General features: G+C 42.4%; 1 protein-coding gene across 1 annotated transcript in view; it reads left to right on the forward strand.

Annotated features, from left to right (window-relative positions):
- The first annotated feature begins 9,836 nt into the window (after nucleotides 1-9,836).
- tmem266 (transmembrane protein 266) overlaps nucleotides 9,837-17,390 on the forward strand; it is a 59,193-nt gene continuing 51,639 nt past the window's right edge. Inside the window, exons 1-2 of the mRNA XM_036535763.1 lie at nucleotides 9,837-10,080; nucleotides 13,105-13,221. Of these exons, the coding sequence (XP_036391656.1) occupies nucleotides 13,208-13,221 (14 nt within the window). The 5' untranslated portion in view covers nucleotides 9,837-10,080; nucleotides 13,105-13,207. The remainder of the gene's footprint in view (nucleotides 10,081-13,104; nucleotides 13,222-17,390) is intronic.

Below are 17,390 nucleotides of genomic sequence, written 5' to 3' on the forward strand. Positions count from 1 at the left end.
TGCACTCTGTTTTTTGGACTAATTAGAGAGGAACTAGTGGACCCATCTCAATAAGCACCCCCTAGCTCCTTTTGTTTGAGATACCATTTAGTTACAGCTCTTCCTAGAAGATGAGACTGCGTCATAACGGATTTGTTACTGAGTGCTCAGGGTTCAATGAGGAAAAACCTGTCATCAGTTTGTGCCTGTTATTAAGTAGCTATACAGTTTGAACATGAAGTTAGGGAAAAAAACTGCAGGTGAATAAGAAAATGCTTTAAGTTTATATACCCCAACAAGAACAGGTTTGGAATTCAGACATACACACAGTGAGAGAAGAGTCTTGACCTTTGATTCAAGTGTGCACAGAAAAATGTAAAAATACAGATTTTCCAGTCTGAACGGTGTGACACTGTGGTGTTGGATTTCAGAGGTTCTTTGTGGTGATTCTGTTGTGCACCTCAAATTTTAATCCCTATCTGGTCATCTCCTCTAGTTAGACGTGTCATCTGCCTCGACATTTACTCTACTAGAATTCTAGGGATGCAGTGAAGTATATGGGATGCAGTCACAGTTTAAAATGAAATAATACCAGGTAAACCCCTCATCATCTCACACCCTGCATAATATTGCATGGAATCCTGGATGGTTGACATCCTTTTAGTCCAAATATTCTGTATTGTAAAAGATGTGGCCATGGGGTTTTGTTGTAGTTTCATTGACTTTAAAAGGTAACTGCAGGCTGTCTGTACATTAATGGCCAATGTCGAGGACGTGCAGACAGAATAGAATTTAAGGAATGTAAAGAAGGAATTAGCATGTACCACAGGCATGAATGGCATCGTGGGAATACTTTGTGTTTACCATGTTATTTACTTTTTTTTTTTTACAATGACCCAACTTAAATACTTACCAGAATCACATGACAATATATCAACTAATCAATCAATCTTTATTAGGTATAGCACCCTTTACAATCAGATTGTCACAGAGCTCTTTTGGGGGCACACTTTCCAGAGGGAATAAAGAAGAAAATTTATGAGATTGAGTGGGGGAAGAATTAAATATTCCCTGTTCACTCGCAAAAGGTAATCAAGATAAACTTAGAGAAGAACGTGAGGACAGACATGTTACGTGTACATGAGTGTTTAATTAGTGCTGACAGTGGTGAAGTAGAATGTGGAGTCAGCCTTATATCCTCAGGGCTATGAGTGGATTGTCTGGAGTTTAGGTCCCCTTTGCTCTTGATAGTCACTGGCTAGGTCTGATCCTCCACAGTGTGTGCAACCTCTGGGGAGCCATCGGCCACAAAAAAGTTATGCACATAGTTCAGGGCTCATAACGGACACTTTTAGCTTATTTACTTTTTACATTTTACATTTACATTTTATTGCATGATAAAGTGAATTTTGTCATATCCTGCAGGCATTGACTTATTTGCACATCTGAGTCAGACCCCGACAAGAACAACGTGCTGAGTCAAGCCCTGTAATGCAGACTCCAGCTCAGTTTTAGAATGACACATTGAGTCGAACTTGACATTGTTTAGCTGTTGGACAGATTAAATAAATAGGTTTTTACTCTAGATTTAAAAATTGAAATAGTGGTTGAATCCTGAAAATAAAAGGACAGATTATTCCATTACTGTGCAGCTCTTTAGGCCTTTGACGTCTGTGAATGGTTGCAAAGTGCTGCTACAAAAAAAAAAAGAAAAATAGAAACACAGATTTGCTTATATTACACCCGTACTGTTAACTTCCAATAACAGGCCATAACAGGCAGACAGGCTTTGAGGCGCTGCTCTTACACACATGAAGTTTCAAATATTTAACACAGTCATGGAGAGGCACCGTACAGCTTGGCTCAATGACACTAACTCTGTCCAGGTCTGCAAGGAACCTGGGGGGAATGATTGATGACCAGCTAAACTTTAGAGACCACGTCTCAATGGCTGCCAGATCATGTAGATTTTCCCTGTACAACATCAGGAAAATCAGGCCCTACTGATCTGGACATGCTGCACAGATCCTTGCCCCGGCTCTTGTCATGTCAAGACTGGACTACTGCAATGCTCTCTCGGCCCGTCTAACTGTATTCACGATTAAGCCTCTGCAGCTGATAGAGAATGTGGGGGCACGTCTGGTCTTCAATCAAATGAACATGGTCCACGTTACACCTCCCTTTGTCTTGCTCCACTGGCTCCCTGTAGCTGCCTGCATGAAGTTCATGGCCTTGATGGTTGCATTCAGATCGTCTCACAAAACTGCACCCCCCTACCTGAACTCAATACTACAAGTCTATATTCCCTCCCGATCACTACAGTCTGCTACTGATTGACGTCTGGTGGTCCCGTCACATCACTGCACAAAATCACTTTCCAGAACCTTCTCCGCTGTTGTCCCCGAACGGTGGAATGAACTTCCACACTTCATCTGTTCCACTGATTCCCTCACTCTCTTCAAGAAAAACCTGAAAATACAGTTCTTCCATGCTCACCTGATTACCTAAAACACTACCTAAAGCAATTTCTTATGTCTTCTTATGTCTAACACTGAAAAACAATACTCTGTGCACCTATAACTCTACCAGCTAGCTTGTTCCTTGTCTGGCCAACAACTGAAACCTGGTCATGCTGTGGTTCTAATATTGTTGATTACTTATGTGGCTTTTTGCTTGTGTTGTACTCTGCCTCACTTGTAAGTCGCTTTGGATAAAAGTGTATGAAAATTATGTGGAGTTTGGAGTGAACTAATGGTCACTCATGGATGTGGACTTGCTGGGTTTGGATCATTTGAATCGCTGTAGGATGTCCAGTTAGAACATGATGTCCGTTTCCTTATGAGGGGTTGCCAAACACCACAACTTGATCTTCACTCAAGTGTTGTTTATTGAGTGATTGTGGTTGTGTGGTTTGGTAGATGAACGCACAAACAGCCCTCAAAGACAACTTCCAACATTAAACTAAATAACTAGACGTTCAAATTCACTGTGTGAAGTTGAACCTCAAAAAAGGAACCAATGAGACAACAGAGGGCAACTGGAAGGCAGGATCTAGCTTCCATCAGGTAGAGCAGGGAGGCTGATGAGCCGAGCCACTGGCCAAGTGTAAGTTTTTTCTTTTACCTGCACGTTAGCTGACCTGATCCGGTTGTCTGCACCGGGAAAGACCTGAGTAATCTTTCCTACAGGTCAAAAGGCACGGGGTAGCTGTTGGTCCACAATCATAACAGTATCACCAACTTGCAAGTCAGCTGCCTTAGTTCTCCACTTTTGGTGGCCTTGGAGGCTGGGCAAGTAATGCCTAATAAAGTGTTTCCAAAAGTGGTCAGCTAAAAGCTGACTGTGCCTCCATCTTTGGTGACTGTGTCTCAACGCCATCAGGAATGAGTCAGAATCTATATTTGTGAGTAGATCAATATGGACTACCCTTGAAGTCATGCATTTGAATAAGATCCCCCACCTCTTCTCGGTTCTGCATCCCACCTTGATGTTGTAAGGGCCAAAGCAGTCAACTCCAGTAGAGTAAAAAGCTGGTTTGAAGACCCTTAGTCTAGATGGGGGAAGGTCTGCCATTTTTGGGGGATCTGGTCGCCTTCGCCATTTATGGCATCCAGCGCATGCATGTTGGTGACGGCGGACTGCCTCACGTCCACGTAGCACCTATTATTTCCTTTGCACTTCTGCAAACACATTTTCAGGGCCAGGGTGATGCAATCTGTCATCATAATCCTTTATGATGAGTTTGGTGATCCCGATGGAGGTCAAGGACGATAGGATGAATGGCACCTGGTTCAAGATGATTGCTGTATCAGAGACGACCACCTACATAGATGAACTGAGTTGGGGTATCGAGTTCTGGTGCAAGTGAAGCCAGATGACTGTTAGCTGGTACTGGTTTCCCTGCCTTCAGGTGGGTTACCTGACTGTAGAAGGAGTCCAGCTGAACTTGTCAGAAGGCGGCCAGCTCTGAATCTGCGTAATTGCTTGCAGTTAGGTTGCCAGTTCCAGCGGCTGCCCTGTGAATCTTCTGGTCTACAGCCTGCAGGAATTCCTTCCATGTCTGGTACTGCTGCTCAGGCCACCTGTCCATTCTTTGCGTAAGGAATGGTGGCCCTTGCTGCTCTTGCTGCTTAAGTCACAGAGAGACTTCCCTCGTGTTATGTCGTCTGCTGGGTTGTCACTGGACGGCACCTTCAAGTGCCAGACCCTGTCAGGTCCTGGATTTCTGCTACCCTTGTGCCTACAAAGACCTTGTAGCTGCAGGACTCTGATAACAGCCATGTAGGTACAGTGGTAGAATCAGTCCAAAGGGGGTTACAGCTGATAGGAAGGGTCAGTTCCGTTCTGAGAACTTTGCACCGCTGTTCACCTGTGAGTGCAGCACACAGTTCTAGCCGTGGGATTGACTGCTGCTTTCTGGGGGCGATGCGGGACCTGGCTGCCAGGAAGGTTACTTCCACCTTCCCTTCAAGGTTCTCAGTCCTCAGATAAGCTACTGAGCCATAGGCTTGTTCTGAGGCATCACAAAAAATGTGAATGTCCCTCATGCTGCTTGGGTGATCCATTTCTCAGCTGGAATAACACCTGGGCAAGGAAATCTGTTGAAGCTCAAGCTCACTCACCCAAGCTTGCCATAGGCTGAGCAGATCTTCGGGTAATCGTGGGTCATCCCATTCCCTTTTCTTTTCCCAAAGGCACTAGACTAGCACTTTGGCTCTGGTGACGTAGGGTATGATATAACCCAAAGGGTCATACTGACCAGCCAGGACCTTATATATATTTCGCATGGTCATTACTGTACAGTCCACTGGCCGATGTTTGTAGGAAAGTGTGTCTGACTGGCAATGCCAGTGAATCTGTAAAAGGAGACCTGGAGTTACTATATGAGTCTGCCACACGCAGAGCCTCTTCAAACTTCAAAGGATCAGTTAAAATTTGATACTTGAGTCTTTCAGTGGCATCTTCAGGTAGAATGTTCTCCAGGGCAAGTCTTAACCTTGAGAACTCCCTTGGGTCTGGAGAGGTAAGATTGGGGATTGTAGGTTTAGGCCCTCTGTACATTCTCTCCTGGGTAGACGGGCCAGAGAGATGTGGTGCTCATGTAATCTGGGAGTAGAAGGCCCAATGAGCTCTGTGATGAGGATCATGGTAATCCCATTGTAGATTTAGGGACACTGGCTGGTGTGCGGGTTGGTAATACTGAGGTCCCTCATTAGGGGGGAGGTCGCAATGTGATGGAGAAGAAGGTGCTCCTTCCTGCGTTGCAGTGGACACCTCCAGGCATCTCCATCTGCCTGCTGACTCAGCATCACGAATGGGCGGAGGTGAGTGTGCACCTCTCTGGACAAGCACAGGTGGTAACCTGGCGTGTGGGGAGGGCGTAGGGCGGTAGAAGTGTTTACCTTGGGTGCTTGTTCCCTGCTGAGTGCAGGGACAAGGAGAGGGCACTGGTGATCGTACTGGCTTGGATGGGACACTCATGTCCAGGCTCACCTGCTCCTTAGTTGGTCACGCAGAGCAGAGCGTTCCCTTCTCATTTCCTGGAGTGTGGGCAGGATCTCCGGAAGCTGGCTGGTCTGGCGCTGTAGTTCCACATTCTCTTGCTTCATGTCATCGAGCATTACCACCCACTCCTCCTTAAGGATCCACTGAGGTGAGTTTCGTAACTAACTGCAGCTGCCCATGGCACACGTCTTCTTCACTCTGCTGCTGGCGAAGTTCTGATGGGGAAGATGAATAATTCGCCCTGATTGGTGCCAAGTTCAGGCTCGTGGTGACCAATTGCTGGTGGGCTGTCCGACTTAGCTAGATGAAGGGGGTAATTTGGCAGCCCTCAAGTCTTACATACGATCCTTTTTCACAGTGTCTACCAAATGAATCAATGTATAAGGACATAATAGCTCTCTAGCATTTAGAACTTTATATGCTAAGAACATCACCCTGAAGTCAGCCTGGTACAGGAGACAGGACAGGTGTGATCCAATCCATTTTCCTTTTTTCAAAGAATTCTTGTAGCAGCATTTTGCCCCTATTGAAGGACATTTAATTTGCCAGTTGGACAAGCACACAGTGTGGCATTACAGCAGTCAAGTCTTGACAAGACAATTAGTTTCTCCGCATTGTTTAGGGACAGAAAATGACTGAGTTTGGCATTACTCCTTTTATGCAAGAAAGCTATTTTAGAAATGTTTTGATGCTCTTACTAACAAAAAGATCTGAATCTGTAACAATAGCAAGCTTACTGACTTTCAGATTTGGTGCTATGGAGTAGTAATCTAAATATAGAATGAAGTCATTGAGTATATTCCATAGAGTTCCAGGGCCCACAATCAATATCTGTTTTATCACTGTAGCAACAAATTCCATTCAGTTCAGTATCTCTTAGACAAGGCTCCTCTGTGGCAATTTCCAGTAATTCACCAAGTTTTAATCACACATGGAACTGGGTATCATCTGTAAAGCAGTGAAAGTTCGCTTCATGTTTTCACACAACATCTCCAAGTGCCATCAGAGATATTGTGAATTAGAAGAGGGCCTAAACCTGACCCATCTGGGACACCATATTTGACTTTAGAAAATAGGAAGAGTCCTGATGGATTTGTACAAATTGTTATCCTTCTGATGGATAAGATTTAAACCAGGAGTGTGTACAACCAGTTAGGCTAACATGGTTTTCAGGTCTATTGATGATAATGTCATGATTTATTTTTATCAGAGCAGTGCATAGGTTCAGAACTACAAGTAAGGAAATATAATTTCAGTCAGATGAAGTCAACTGTGCTGATATGTACTAATGCCGATAGCAAGTGAAACTGTCGTGCAATCTCATTATAGGATATAATTCATTGTCTACAAATGGTTTTCTTCCTCTCTGGGCTGAGCCCTGTCCTTTTCTATACTAATGCCAGGTATAGGATGGATTAAAACAGTAGACTGGCTTGGACTACAAATATTTGGACCTCCAAAAATTGTAAATCCAAAAGTACTGGGTTTATAAACAGATACATTCAAAGCTACATACAACAAACCTCACATTAGGTCGTAAGTATTAGGTCTATATTCAGCTTAAAAGTTGTCAGTGCCCACACTCCATCCGTTCTGCCGAGTCCCTCTCGGCCAACCATTGAAACCTGGTCATGCAGCGCTTCTAATATTGTTGACTCCGTATGGTTTTTCACTTGTGTTGTACTGTACTTCACTTGTAAGTCGTTTTGGAAAAAAACGTCTTCCAAGTGAATACATGTAAACGTAAATGTAGTGTTAGCGAGGGATTTTGTGTTGACAACTAAAAATAAGATATTTTTTTACAAAACAAAGATCCTGACAGTTTCCAATAACCTTGCCTAGTTTCACATATAGACCAATTAGCTATGTCTGAGAATACATTTCTAGTGGTGACACTTAAGTTGTCCCTGCGATTTAGCAGCGATTGCTAACGCGCCCTTAAACTTATTGTGCAGAGTGTGCATATTCAATTATGTTCATTTGCATGAGTAAATGAGATTCTTGTCATCTCGGTCCATCATGGCGCGTTCCCATACGCGGTGCTGTTGATAATACACCACGCTCCTGTAGCTCCGCGGAGATCACATTTACAGTTGTGGCGTTATTAAGGTAAAGGTGTTTCATCATTCGGCTACCTCTAACTCTAAATGAAGCCATTTTTTTTTCCAATTAGTCATTTAAATTGACTAAAGCAGATCAAGACATGCAGACCATTTCCTGAATGTGTTTAAGGTTGCCATATATTTGAGAATGTTAATTAGTTTGAGAGCATACCCAATTTAATAAACATGAATATGATATGAATTTGTTTTTAATTATTTTTTTTTATGTTGCCACTGTCCCAACATCCGTGACGTGTGCATCGTATTCCTCCAAGACTCCTAGACTGCTTGTCGTAACTGTTTTGACAACATGTAACCTTTGAGGGAAATTTACAATTTTGTCAGAAGTAAACGTCCTCTATTACCTAAAAGTCATACTTTAAATGAAACAATTCAAAGGTATTCATTTTACCTCTTCTCCACTAAGATCAAAATACTGGATTGTGCACGAGGCAGGGGTAGAAACCCTGATATTCTAAAATTGTATTCTGAACGAGGCTAAAAGCTTCAGAACTTTTGACGCTCTTCGCAAATTATATTAAACTTGTTAAAATGTCACGAATTTTCCTAATGGTTTTTATATATGTTGTGGTGTAAAGAAATACAATAATCACGGGTTATTTATCCACAGTGAAGTCGAACAGACATGCAATAGAGTCAGTTCCTTTGTGGTGAAAATTGCATGTAGTGCAGGTAGAACATGATACATTTTATGGTTCTCTTTCCCTATTGGCTTGACTGTATTGAACCGTTGTCTCCTCAAGAAACACTGTCAAGGTAACTTACTTTGAGCAGCGCATTACTTGTCATAATTTCTGCAAGGATAGTCAGAGATCATCGCTTATTTTAACGACTGTGAAGTGATTCAGCGTATATAAAATTACATTCACTAAAATGCAGCATTGCATTTCTAACAGCAAGACCTTTCACTCAAATGTGTATATCATAATTAATAAATACCCATTACAGCACGCGTTCTTGAGAGGGTGAGTGAACACCAGTTTTGCTCCGTTATGTTTGAGCGATATTGTGGTCATTAATTAATTTACTGATACCCCAACCCCCCTTTAAATTATACGATACACTACAGCATAATGTACACGGTAGCCTAACTCATGTACTTCCAGAGATATAATCATATTCATTATCAATGATATAACATTACATTCTTAAATATAGATCTAACTGTATTAAACTTCCAATATCGGTAACAAGTCAAGGATGAGCCTCTCCGTGCTGAGATCAATACAGGCACCTTGGCTATTTTGCCTATATATAAAATTACGTTTCTTTAAAGTGTCCACGGTTTATTGTAATTCTTAAATGATTTATTTGAAAAAAAAAAACATAACAGTTTCCGCGCAGATGTACACTGTATTCCTCCTGATTGTGTTGATGGGTTGATGGCTGACATTACCACATTTATCCTAGTAGGAAATCGTGTAATGAAATTTGCTTACCGAAACAACAGCCTAACAGTCCAACAGTCTAACACTGTGATTTCATATGCACCTTTTCGATGTATATGTAGTACTATGACAATGCCAGACACCCAATGGCAATCACAAGTGTGGGAAAGCTCAACCCCTTCAGCAGATCACGGCCAGCCTTGTTTAATTAGAAGGAGGCTGCGAAGACGCTCTGAGATTGATTGATGTGTGCTTTAACCATCGAGTGGCTAATGCCGTTGAATGACAAACGGTTAAGCCAATTGCTACAAAGACCAAATGTATTCCCACACTATCTTTAAATCGCTGAACCTTGAGGATAAAATGACTGTGGATACGGAGAAAGGCGACCCGAGCGTAAAGCCCACAAAACAAGGTGACTGGAGCTGAGCCTTCACTGGGGGGGAGGGGGGGGGGGGGGGGTCACCGCGAGGTATCAGCGCAGCTCAAGTTCATTATGCGAAGCGCGAGCGTTTATTTGCCGGAACTCGAGCAAAGGCAGCATTCTAAAGATCTGAACGCTGCCCGTGCTCTACATGCAAACCACTGAGTTTCCGATGGCGTTTCAGCGAATGGCATTTTCAATTCGTTCATGAAATCAGTGTCGCGCCGCTTCTCAATAGCATAGGCTTAATCACATTTTCAGCACCTGGACAGCTCCGCGCTGTGAGAGACCTCTCTTCGGCGCAAGGAGTCCCTGCTGTGATCGTGGGGGAAACCCTTCCGTAATCAGGAGCGCTAGTGGTGTGAATAATGTCCTCTATCAGATTTAAGGATGCCGTTATCTAGTTATTTGCTCAACCGGGGACACTTAGCAACAGCTTAGTGAATGATGATGCTTGCTTTTCTGGTTGGTTTTTTTCGCTTTGCCCTGTTCCTTGAGAAGCAGCAGGGGTGCTTGGCCAGTGCAAAACCGCTAAGTATCGCAGCCTACACACTGCAAACCCGGAGCTTCACTCACACTGATCATCAGCCAGGGAGGCATTATCATCGTCACTGGGGCAAGGGAAACACGATTAGACGGTCAACGATGTAAATTAGGAAAGGTAGGTTTACTGCTCAGCATGAATCTTTAAATCATTTATTATTGATAGTTTGTATAGGGGGCTTCCATGCATCCACCGGTGACAGCCCCACACCCCCTTCCCCACCTCCACTTTAGATTAATATCTGAGAGGCTGTTCAGGTGCACATTTACATGTACATGTCCCACTGTCACCAGATTTGAGATGAAACCCATCCGTAATCTGTCGGATTTCACGTGATCGCGGGACTGAGTTATGCCTCAAAATCAGCATACGCGCGGTTACCGACCGAGCTTCGGGGCCTTGCAAAATGAGACATGAGAAGTGAATGATACAGATTTATGAAGGAGTGGACTGATTCCAAACAGAAGAGGCAAAAAAACAAGTTTGGGGGGCCAGCGGGAGAAACTTACATGTGGGGATTTCTGCGCATCTCAGAGAGATCCTTAATGCATTGCTTTACTGGCCGACAGAACATAGTTGCCAAAGCGCTATAGGAAGAAGAAGAAAAAAAGATTAAAATGGCTTTTACATGGTTGTCTCGGTCTGTAGTGATTTGTTTAAGGCTCAGTCAGAATCCAGTACAACCGATTCCTGCTTTGATCTTTGACATTCTAGCCTGCTGAGACACGAGGGAAAGGTATCGGTAATAGTGAGCTCGTTCGGCTGTGTCTCCTCATGGGCTTAATGTGGGTTTGAATGAGGATGGCGCTGGAACAGCGGACGTAATTTGTGCAGTAAGTAGAACAGGGACTAGTCCAGGTTAATTTTCAGTTCAAAGCTTCGCCCGAACTTTCGCAATAATTGTTGCATTTGGCGTATCGGTGGGAAGGGACGGGGCTATTAACGGTTCTGTGTCTCTTGCCTTCGGTCCAAAAGGTCGACGGTCGACAGTTTGTATGTTTAGCAACGGGAGTTCCTGTAAAATACTTCCACTGTGAATTATTGTGTTTGTTTGCAATGTGGTAAATGTCAGCTGTTAACTGTAGTGGAAACGTCATGTGAAACATCTCTCTCATTTTAGTGTGTCGACGTGCAACACACACATTCATTTTTTTATGTAATTATTGGCTATTTAAAATTCCCTTGGGGAAAGTTTGATACACGGATTCCTATAGGGGAAAGGTGACAGTTAATATATTGTGCATTTTCTCATGCTCTGTGTAACACATACTTTCATTGGTGACTGGTGAGGAAGAAATAGAGGAAGAAGAGTATTCAACATTAAATTTCATCATTGTTCTGAGCCTGCTATTGACGTTATAACAAGTTTATATACGTAAGTATCACCCAATGGCAAAGTTTATATGTAAGTGCATTGCAGTGCCTCTGTGTACTTCACACAAAACTAATACCATACACAGAATTATTATGTTGTAGTTGTTGTTCTTGTTGCTGCTGCTGCTACTCTTTTTGTTGAATACAAATATGCTGGATTATGTTTACTTATTTGCCTATTTACTTATTTCTCTTTTAATTTAAAATGACTTAGTTTTGGTCATGTCACAGGTAACACTATCAAAGATGCAGTCAATGAAAGAATCATTTGCTTACTGGATCACCCATATTTGATCTGGCATGCTTATCAACCATAAAACTAATTTATCACCAACCACAAGTGCTTTCTCCTCTTTTGATCCATGTCACCATTCTGTCTACACCAGGCTATGCAATAATACAATATTGTTCTCATCTGATTGAATTGCTTGTGTTTGAATAACCTTCAGTTCTTGAACCTGGTTTGAGGTCTTATTTATAAATGACTTCTGTGCAATCACAGAAATTAATAGATCTCTTTGTGCCAAACGATGATGGGAGTCAGCCTCACCATTTTCTACAGCTCTGTACTGTCTTTTGCAACATCCCTTAACAGAGTGTTAAAGCTCCTGAGCAGGACGCCCTGTGTGACAGAAGTGTTTTACTCACACATTTGTTTGTCAAGTGGTACATTGACTCCATACAAACTACGGCAAATGAACCTTTCGAGCCCTATGCTGTCATGATTGAAGCGAGAGGTAAATGATTGCTACAGCCCGTGCAGTTTATTGATGTGTGTTTATATCGATGTCGACAACTTAATCAGACTGCGAAAAAGTGAACCACAAGCACAGTTTGTTTTTGAATAACGTTTGCCAGAAGTTACAGGGACAGTGAGACACTTTCATCAAAGGTTCATGTCTCTATGATAAGACACAAATAAAACTCAAGGGCTTTTGGTACTCAGGTATTACATGGAAAAACGAGGCAATGGATGGTGATTAACACAGGCTTTCTAATGGATTCAATTTCGTAGCACCAAAAGACCTGGAAACACAGTTGAGGTTCTATATTTGTGATGTGGTACTGATTAAAGACAAATAAAATTTAACAAAAACTTAGATGGAGAGTGTAACTAATGGGCTATACTCTTTGTTAAATTTTACATATTTAAATAGGTTATGGGTTAGGTGACATGACTGAATGAAAAGTCTCATAAATATCTATTCCCACCCCCTAGCATCTGCTACTTTTTTGATGCTAATTTTATGTGTAGTATTACAGCGTATTATAATTTGTGTTCTAGCGACTGTTATATTGTAGTATACTTGGCTTTTGTTAGAGTGCACAAGTTAACTTGTGTTAGAGTTTGAATGGTGTTATGCTCACACTCATTGGTCTGGGAGTGTTGTGTTGTGTTGACACTGTTGCTCATATAAATTGGTTGGTTACACTTATGTTCTCTTGTGATGGAAGTCGCTCTGGATAAGAGTGTCTGCTAAATGCATGTAATGTAATGTAAATGTAGTCTGTTGAGCGTGTATCCCAAACACTGTGCTCTTCAGACAAGCATAAACGCTGTGGAAGTCTATTAGTACTGCACTGTCCTATTTTAAGGGCACCTGACACATTACACTGTACTTCACACTCTGCTAAATCTGGCACATATTTTTTTGTATCGGTGTGCACTATGAATTAAACTGTGCTTTTTGGTGAGTATAACCATCGAGCACAACCGCTCCATCCCCCTGTCTCCCTCTCACTCTCCCTTCCTGTCTCTCTCTCCAGGTCAACGCGTGAAGCGTTCCTCCTGTCTGGCGAAGGTGAACTCAGGAGTTACAACAGGGTTACGCCGTGCAAAACTCCAGCCCCCCTGCCCTCATTTCTCAGCATGACCAGTCCTCAGTAAGTACGGCGACAGGACATCACGCCCCTGTCCCTCTCTCACTTCCTGTCTTTAACAGCTCACCCAGCATGAAGTGGAGCTGCTGGCGGTGACGGGGGGGGGGGGGGGGGCGGGGGGTGGGGGTGCAGCTCATTAGGAATGCAGCACTCCTCACCTCTCCTGCAGATTTCACTTACCTCACCATTTTTTTGATCAAACCAAATCTATAGGAGTAATTGAGGAAGAAGGCAGGAAGGTGTGTTGCAAGCAAAGCAAGGCTGAGGGTTACTGTGATCAAGTGTATGCAGTTCTTTTCAAGTGGCCTGTAGATTTCTTTGTATATTATCATGTTTCTTTTCTTATTTATTGTAATGCATTGAATTTTTTCAGTTCTGAGTGCTTTGTATAGTTTTGTATATTTATCCATGTTGGTTTTTTAAAATATCACCCTGCCGGCAACTTTATAGAGTTTCATCGTGATAGGTGCACATTTCCATTGTGCCTGTTCCCTCCAGGACTATATATCTGATGACTGACAGGTTGCAGATCCTCTTTGTACCTTTTAGTATGTGGCATCCAGCTTCATAGTCCTGCCTTTATGGTTTTAGGGGCCAGATATTTTTAAGGATACAGTACCTGCTGTCTCTTGTAGGAGCATCATGAGGTTCAGTGTATTAGTTATTTTAATCTGCTAAAGGTTATTCTTTTTGCTCAGACTCTGTATCTGGTGGCAGCAGTTTGGTGTAGCAGTTGAAGAGCTGGGCTTGTAACCCATACAGGTTTCTGATCCAGCTCCCAAGTAGTGTACTGCCATTATACCCATGAACAAAGTACTTTATCTAAATTGCTTCAGTATGTGTCTAATTGTGAAAATGGGCAGTAAGTAAACATTTATCTATGCAAAGGACAGATAAATAACACAATCCAGTATTTTAACAGCGAGAACAGTAGTTAGAATTTGTCTAAACCACTTACATCAAGCATATATTCCACATGCTGGGTTTTAAGCCTTCTCACAATATTTTTCCTTGCTTTGAGGCATCCTGCCTACAGCACTAGTAGAAACATAATGCAACGGACACCTAAAAAAGCAAGGCCTACATCTTGGAAGAACAAGCACACAGGCATACTACACACTGTCAGAACTGAAATAACAGTGTGAAAAGCCAAATGGCAACTTATGAACAGCTTGTTGAAGTGCTTCCTCTCTTTTACAAAGGTGTGAATTGGTGCAGTTTACTGTTTCAGGTTCCATAGAGCTCTGCTGATATGGCTACCAGGAAAAATTATTTTATTTATGTGGTGTTATATCTGTGGAGCTATTTCTAAGACTCCTGAAGTGGTTCTCCGTGCAGAATGGAGCATTTTATTTGCAGTTTGCAGTTTGCTTTCTGTGGTGGATTCGATTGTGCTTCCAGTGCCTACAGAAAATTGATTGAATGGAAGAGCTCTGGCTTTTTGGTTAGTGTACACATAAGGACCCTAATTATTGGTGCCTTGAATTTCAGTATTTTGGGGGGATGGTCCCATTTCATTTGCATTATGAATCGGACATATCATTCATGCTGAGGAGAAAAATTGAGCAGATATGGAGTGAAATTTTATCAAAGAAAATCCCCATCTTGAGTATGTTGTTTTATCAGCTCGGTTCAATTCATAGCTACACTGATCTAGTTTTCACATAGTGGGGCTGCGTACTCTTGCAATCTGAGCGAGAATATAGAGGCAAAACAAGCACTGAAGTGGGACTGCACAGGCAACCAGCGGTATGGCTTTGAGGGCATTATCATATCAAATAAGCTGTCTGTATTCTCAGTACCATTTTTTTTTTTTGTTGTCATACTGGCACTACAGACACTACTTAGTGATAGTACATTACAAGGAGGACCATGCTATCTTCAGGCCCTCTTTAAAGGCAGCATTGTTTTGTCCAAAAAGACATGTGTGCATGCATACGCAAACCCTGCTGGAGGCAAGGGCTGCATGAAAAGGTTCTTTATTTGAAACGGGTCAGCTAACATTCATCCAGCCTCTCTAGTCCTGTGAGATGCCCTTTCAGGCCCCTTTTCTTCTGTAATTACACTTTGCGCTCATCCCCTGGGAAAAGGTGAATTCCTGTGTATCAAAGCCCACCACTGGAAGAGAAATCAGTGTGTTGAAGCATCCTCATTTCATGGAATCGTGAATCTGTGAGTACCTTTGCTAAACGCATAAAAGAAAAAAGTAATAAAGCACAAACAGCTGACTGGCTGTTTGTGGATTGGAAGTGTGACCATTGGTCTGTAGAGTGACCATCTCGCCTTCTGCAATGATTTGGAAAGTTAATTATATGTAAAGTGTAAGTTTATATATTTAGTGCTTATATATATAAGTGTTTTTTTTTTTTGCACTATTCATTATGAAAACAGGTGTATATTGAAGCAATTCAGGAGTCAGATTTCTTTTTCAGGGGTACAGTCAGGTTCTGGTTTCAATCCTGCAAGCATCTGGTAATGCACAGTTGTCCAGCTCCTGCTCTGCACTGCTGCCCAGCAGTAGACGGCAGCTGGTATTCCATGCAAGGTCTCATACCACAGCACCAAGCAGGTCTGACCCAGTTTACCGTCCAAGATCAGATGAGATTGGGCAAATTGGCCATGAGCCAAATTACGTCATGTTTTAGTTTTTTTTTAATACTCACTGTTAAGCCCTCCTCTGAACCAAACAAGGCCAATTGAGTGTGACACACAAAAATGTTGCATTTGACAAACATGTGGATCTCACTGCAAAAGTGGGTCTGCTAAGAGCAGTGACACCCCACCTGCGCAAAAGGCCATTTGCCTGAGATGCAGAGGGGTTGGGAAGAGCTATTGTTTACCCCATTGGCTTATGTTGTCAGCCAAGCTCAGCAGCAAGCAACAGAACAGGGTAGACATGTTCAGAGATGTGATGGTGCATTCTGTCAGCTGGAGATGAATGTTTGTTGCTAACATGCCTTGATGCCTGCTTGTTTTATTGCTCTCCATAGCAGCTGGCTTGAGATCCTGACAGCTGTGGCCTGTGTTGTGCTGGGTTTGAGAAGTATCTATCTCTAGGCCTTCCCATTGCTTGCTTAGATTAGGGTGTGTGTGTGTGTGTGTAAGTGTGTGCGTGCATGTGTGTGTGCGTACGTGTGTGTGTGTATGTGTGTGTGTGTGTGTGTGTGTGTGTGTGTGTGTGTGTGTGTGTGTGTGTGTGTGTGTGTGTACATACATTCTATAGCTCTGATTGAGATCATTAACAGTCAGCGGGAGGAAGTCAAACTAAGGTCTTCAAGGTGTAATACCCAAGATGCAAAATGCATTGCTGTCATGGTTGATTTAACAGACAGCCTTAACATCACAAAAACAGAGTGGTTGTCCTTTGTCACAAAATACTAAAATGATCCTTCAGAAAGTTTGTTCATTAAGTATTAGATACCTATTCTAAAAGGTGGTGACATAATGATTCTGTATTTTGAAATTTCATCATCCACATATAATATAGCCTTCATATATTCTGAATAAAAGGAGTGATTCATGTTATTACCAAAACAATAGATAATGGCTCCTGAGTATGTTCAGTTAGCAAGGCTCTCATCTTGAGCGTACTCTGAGCCCTACAGCTCGAGTTTGATCCCAGCCCTGTCATTAGTCAATAATACCAGAGGTCCATATTGGCAGAACAACCCATCTCATCCCATCTCACTGCTCTCAGGCACCCTGCAAGTGCCTTTGAGTTTCTCAGATGATGCCAGTCGATTAGTGCCCATCCTCTAATTGGCACCCACTTCACTGTAGTGCACTATGGAACTGTGGATCTCTATACATAATGTGTATGGAATATCAAGCTTCATTTAATATGTTGGTTCTGAACACAGATTTGTGAAAATGCAGTATAGGAGTATAGTACAGATTATACTGAATGAGATCCAAACTTGCAGTTGGAAAATTATTAGCTATTATCTATATTGTGGTCACCAAACCTGGGGCAATGAAAAGGAGCCACTCACAACAAGAGAGCACAGGTGTAGAAATGCCTTGCTTTCCTGTGTAAATGCAAATTTCATGCAATATTGCATAAGTACTGAAAAAAGGTATTGAAACCTTTCATTTTCAGATTTATTAGCCTGTTAGTTAAGTAGACCAGATATTAAGCTTCTGAGTGGCTGAGTCCAGAAGAAGTTATTGTA

The sequence above is a fragment of the Megalops cyprinoides genome, chromosome 8, assembly GCF_013368585.1.
Source record: "Megalops cyprinoides isolate fMegCyp1 chromosome 8, fMegCyp1.pri, whole genome shotgun sequence".
In the NCBI taxonomy this organism is placed as follows: domain Eukaryota; kingdom Metazoa; phylum Chordata; class Actinopteri; order Elopiformes; family Megalopidae; genus Megalops; species Megalops cyprinoides.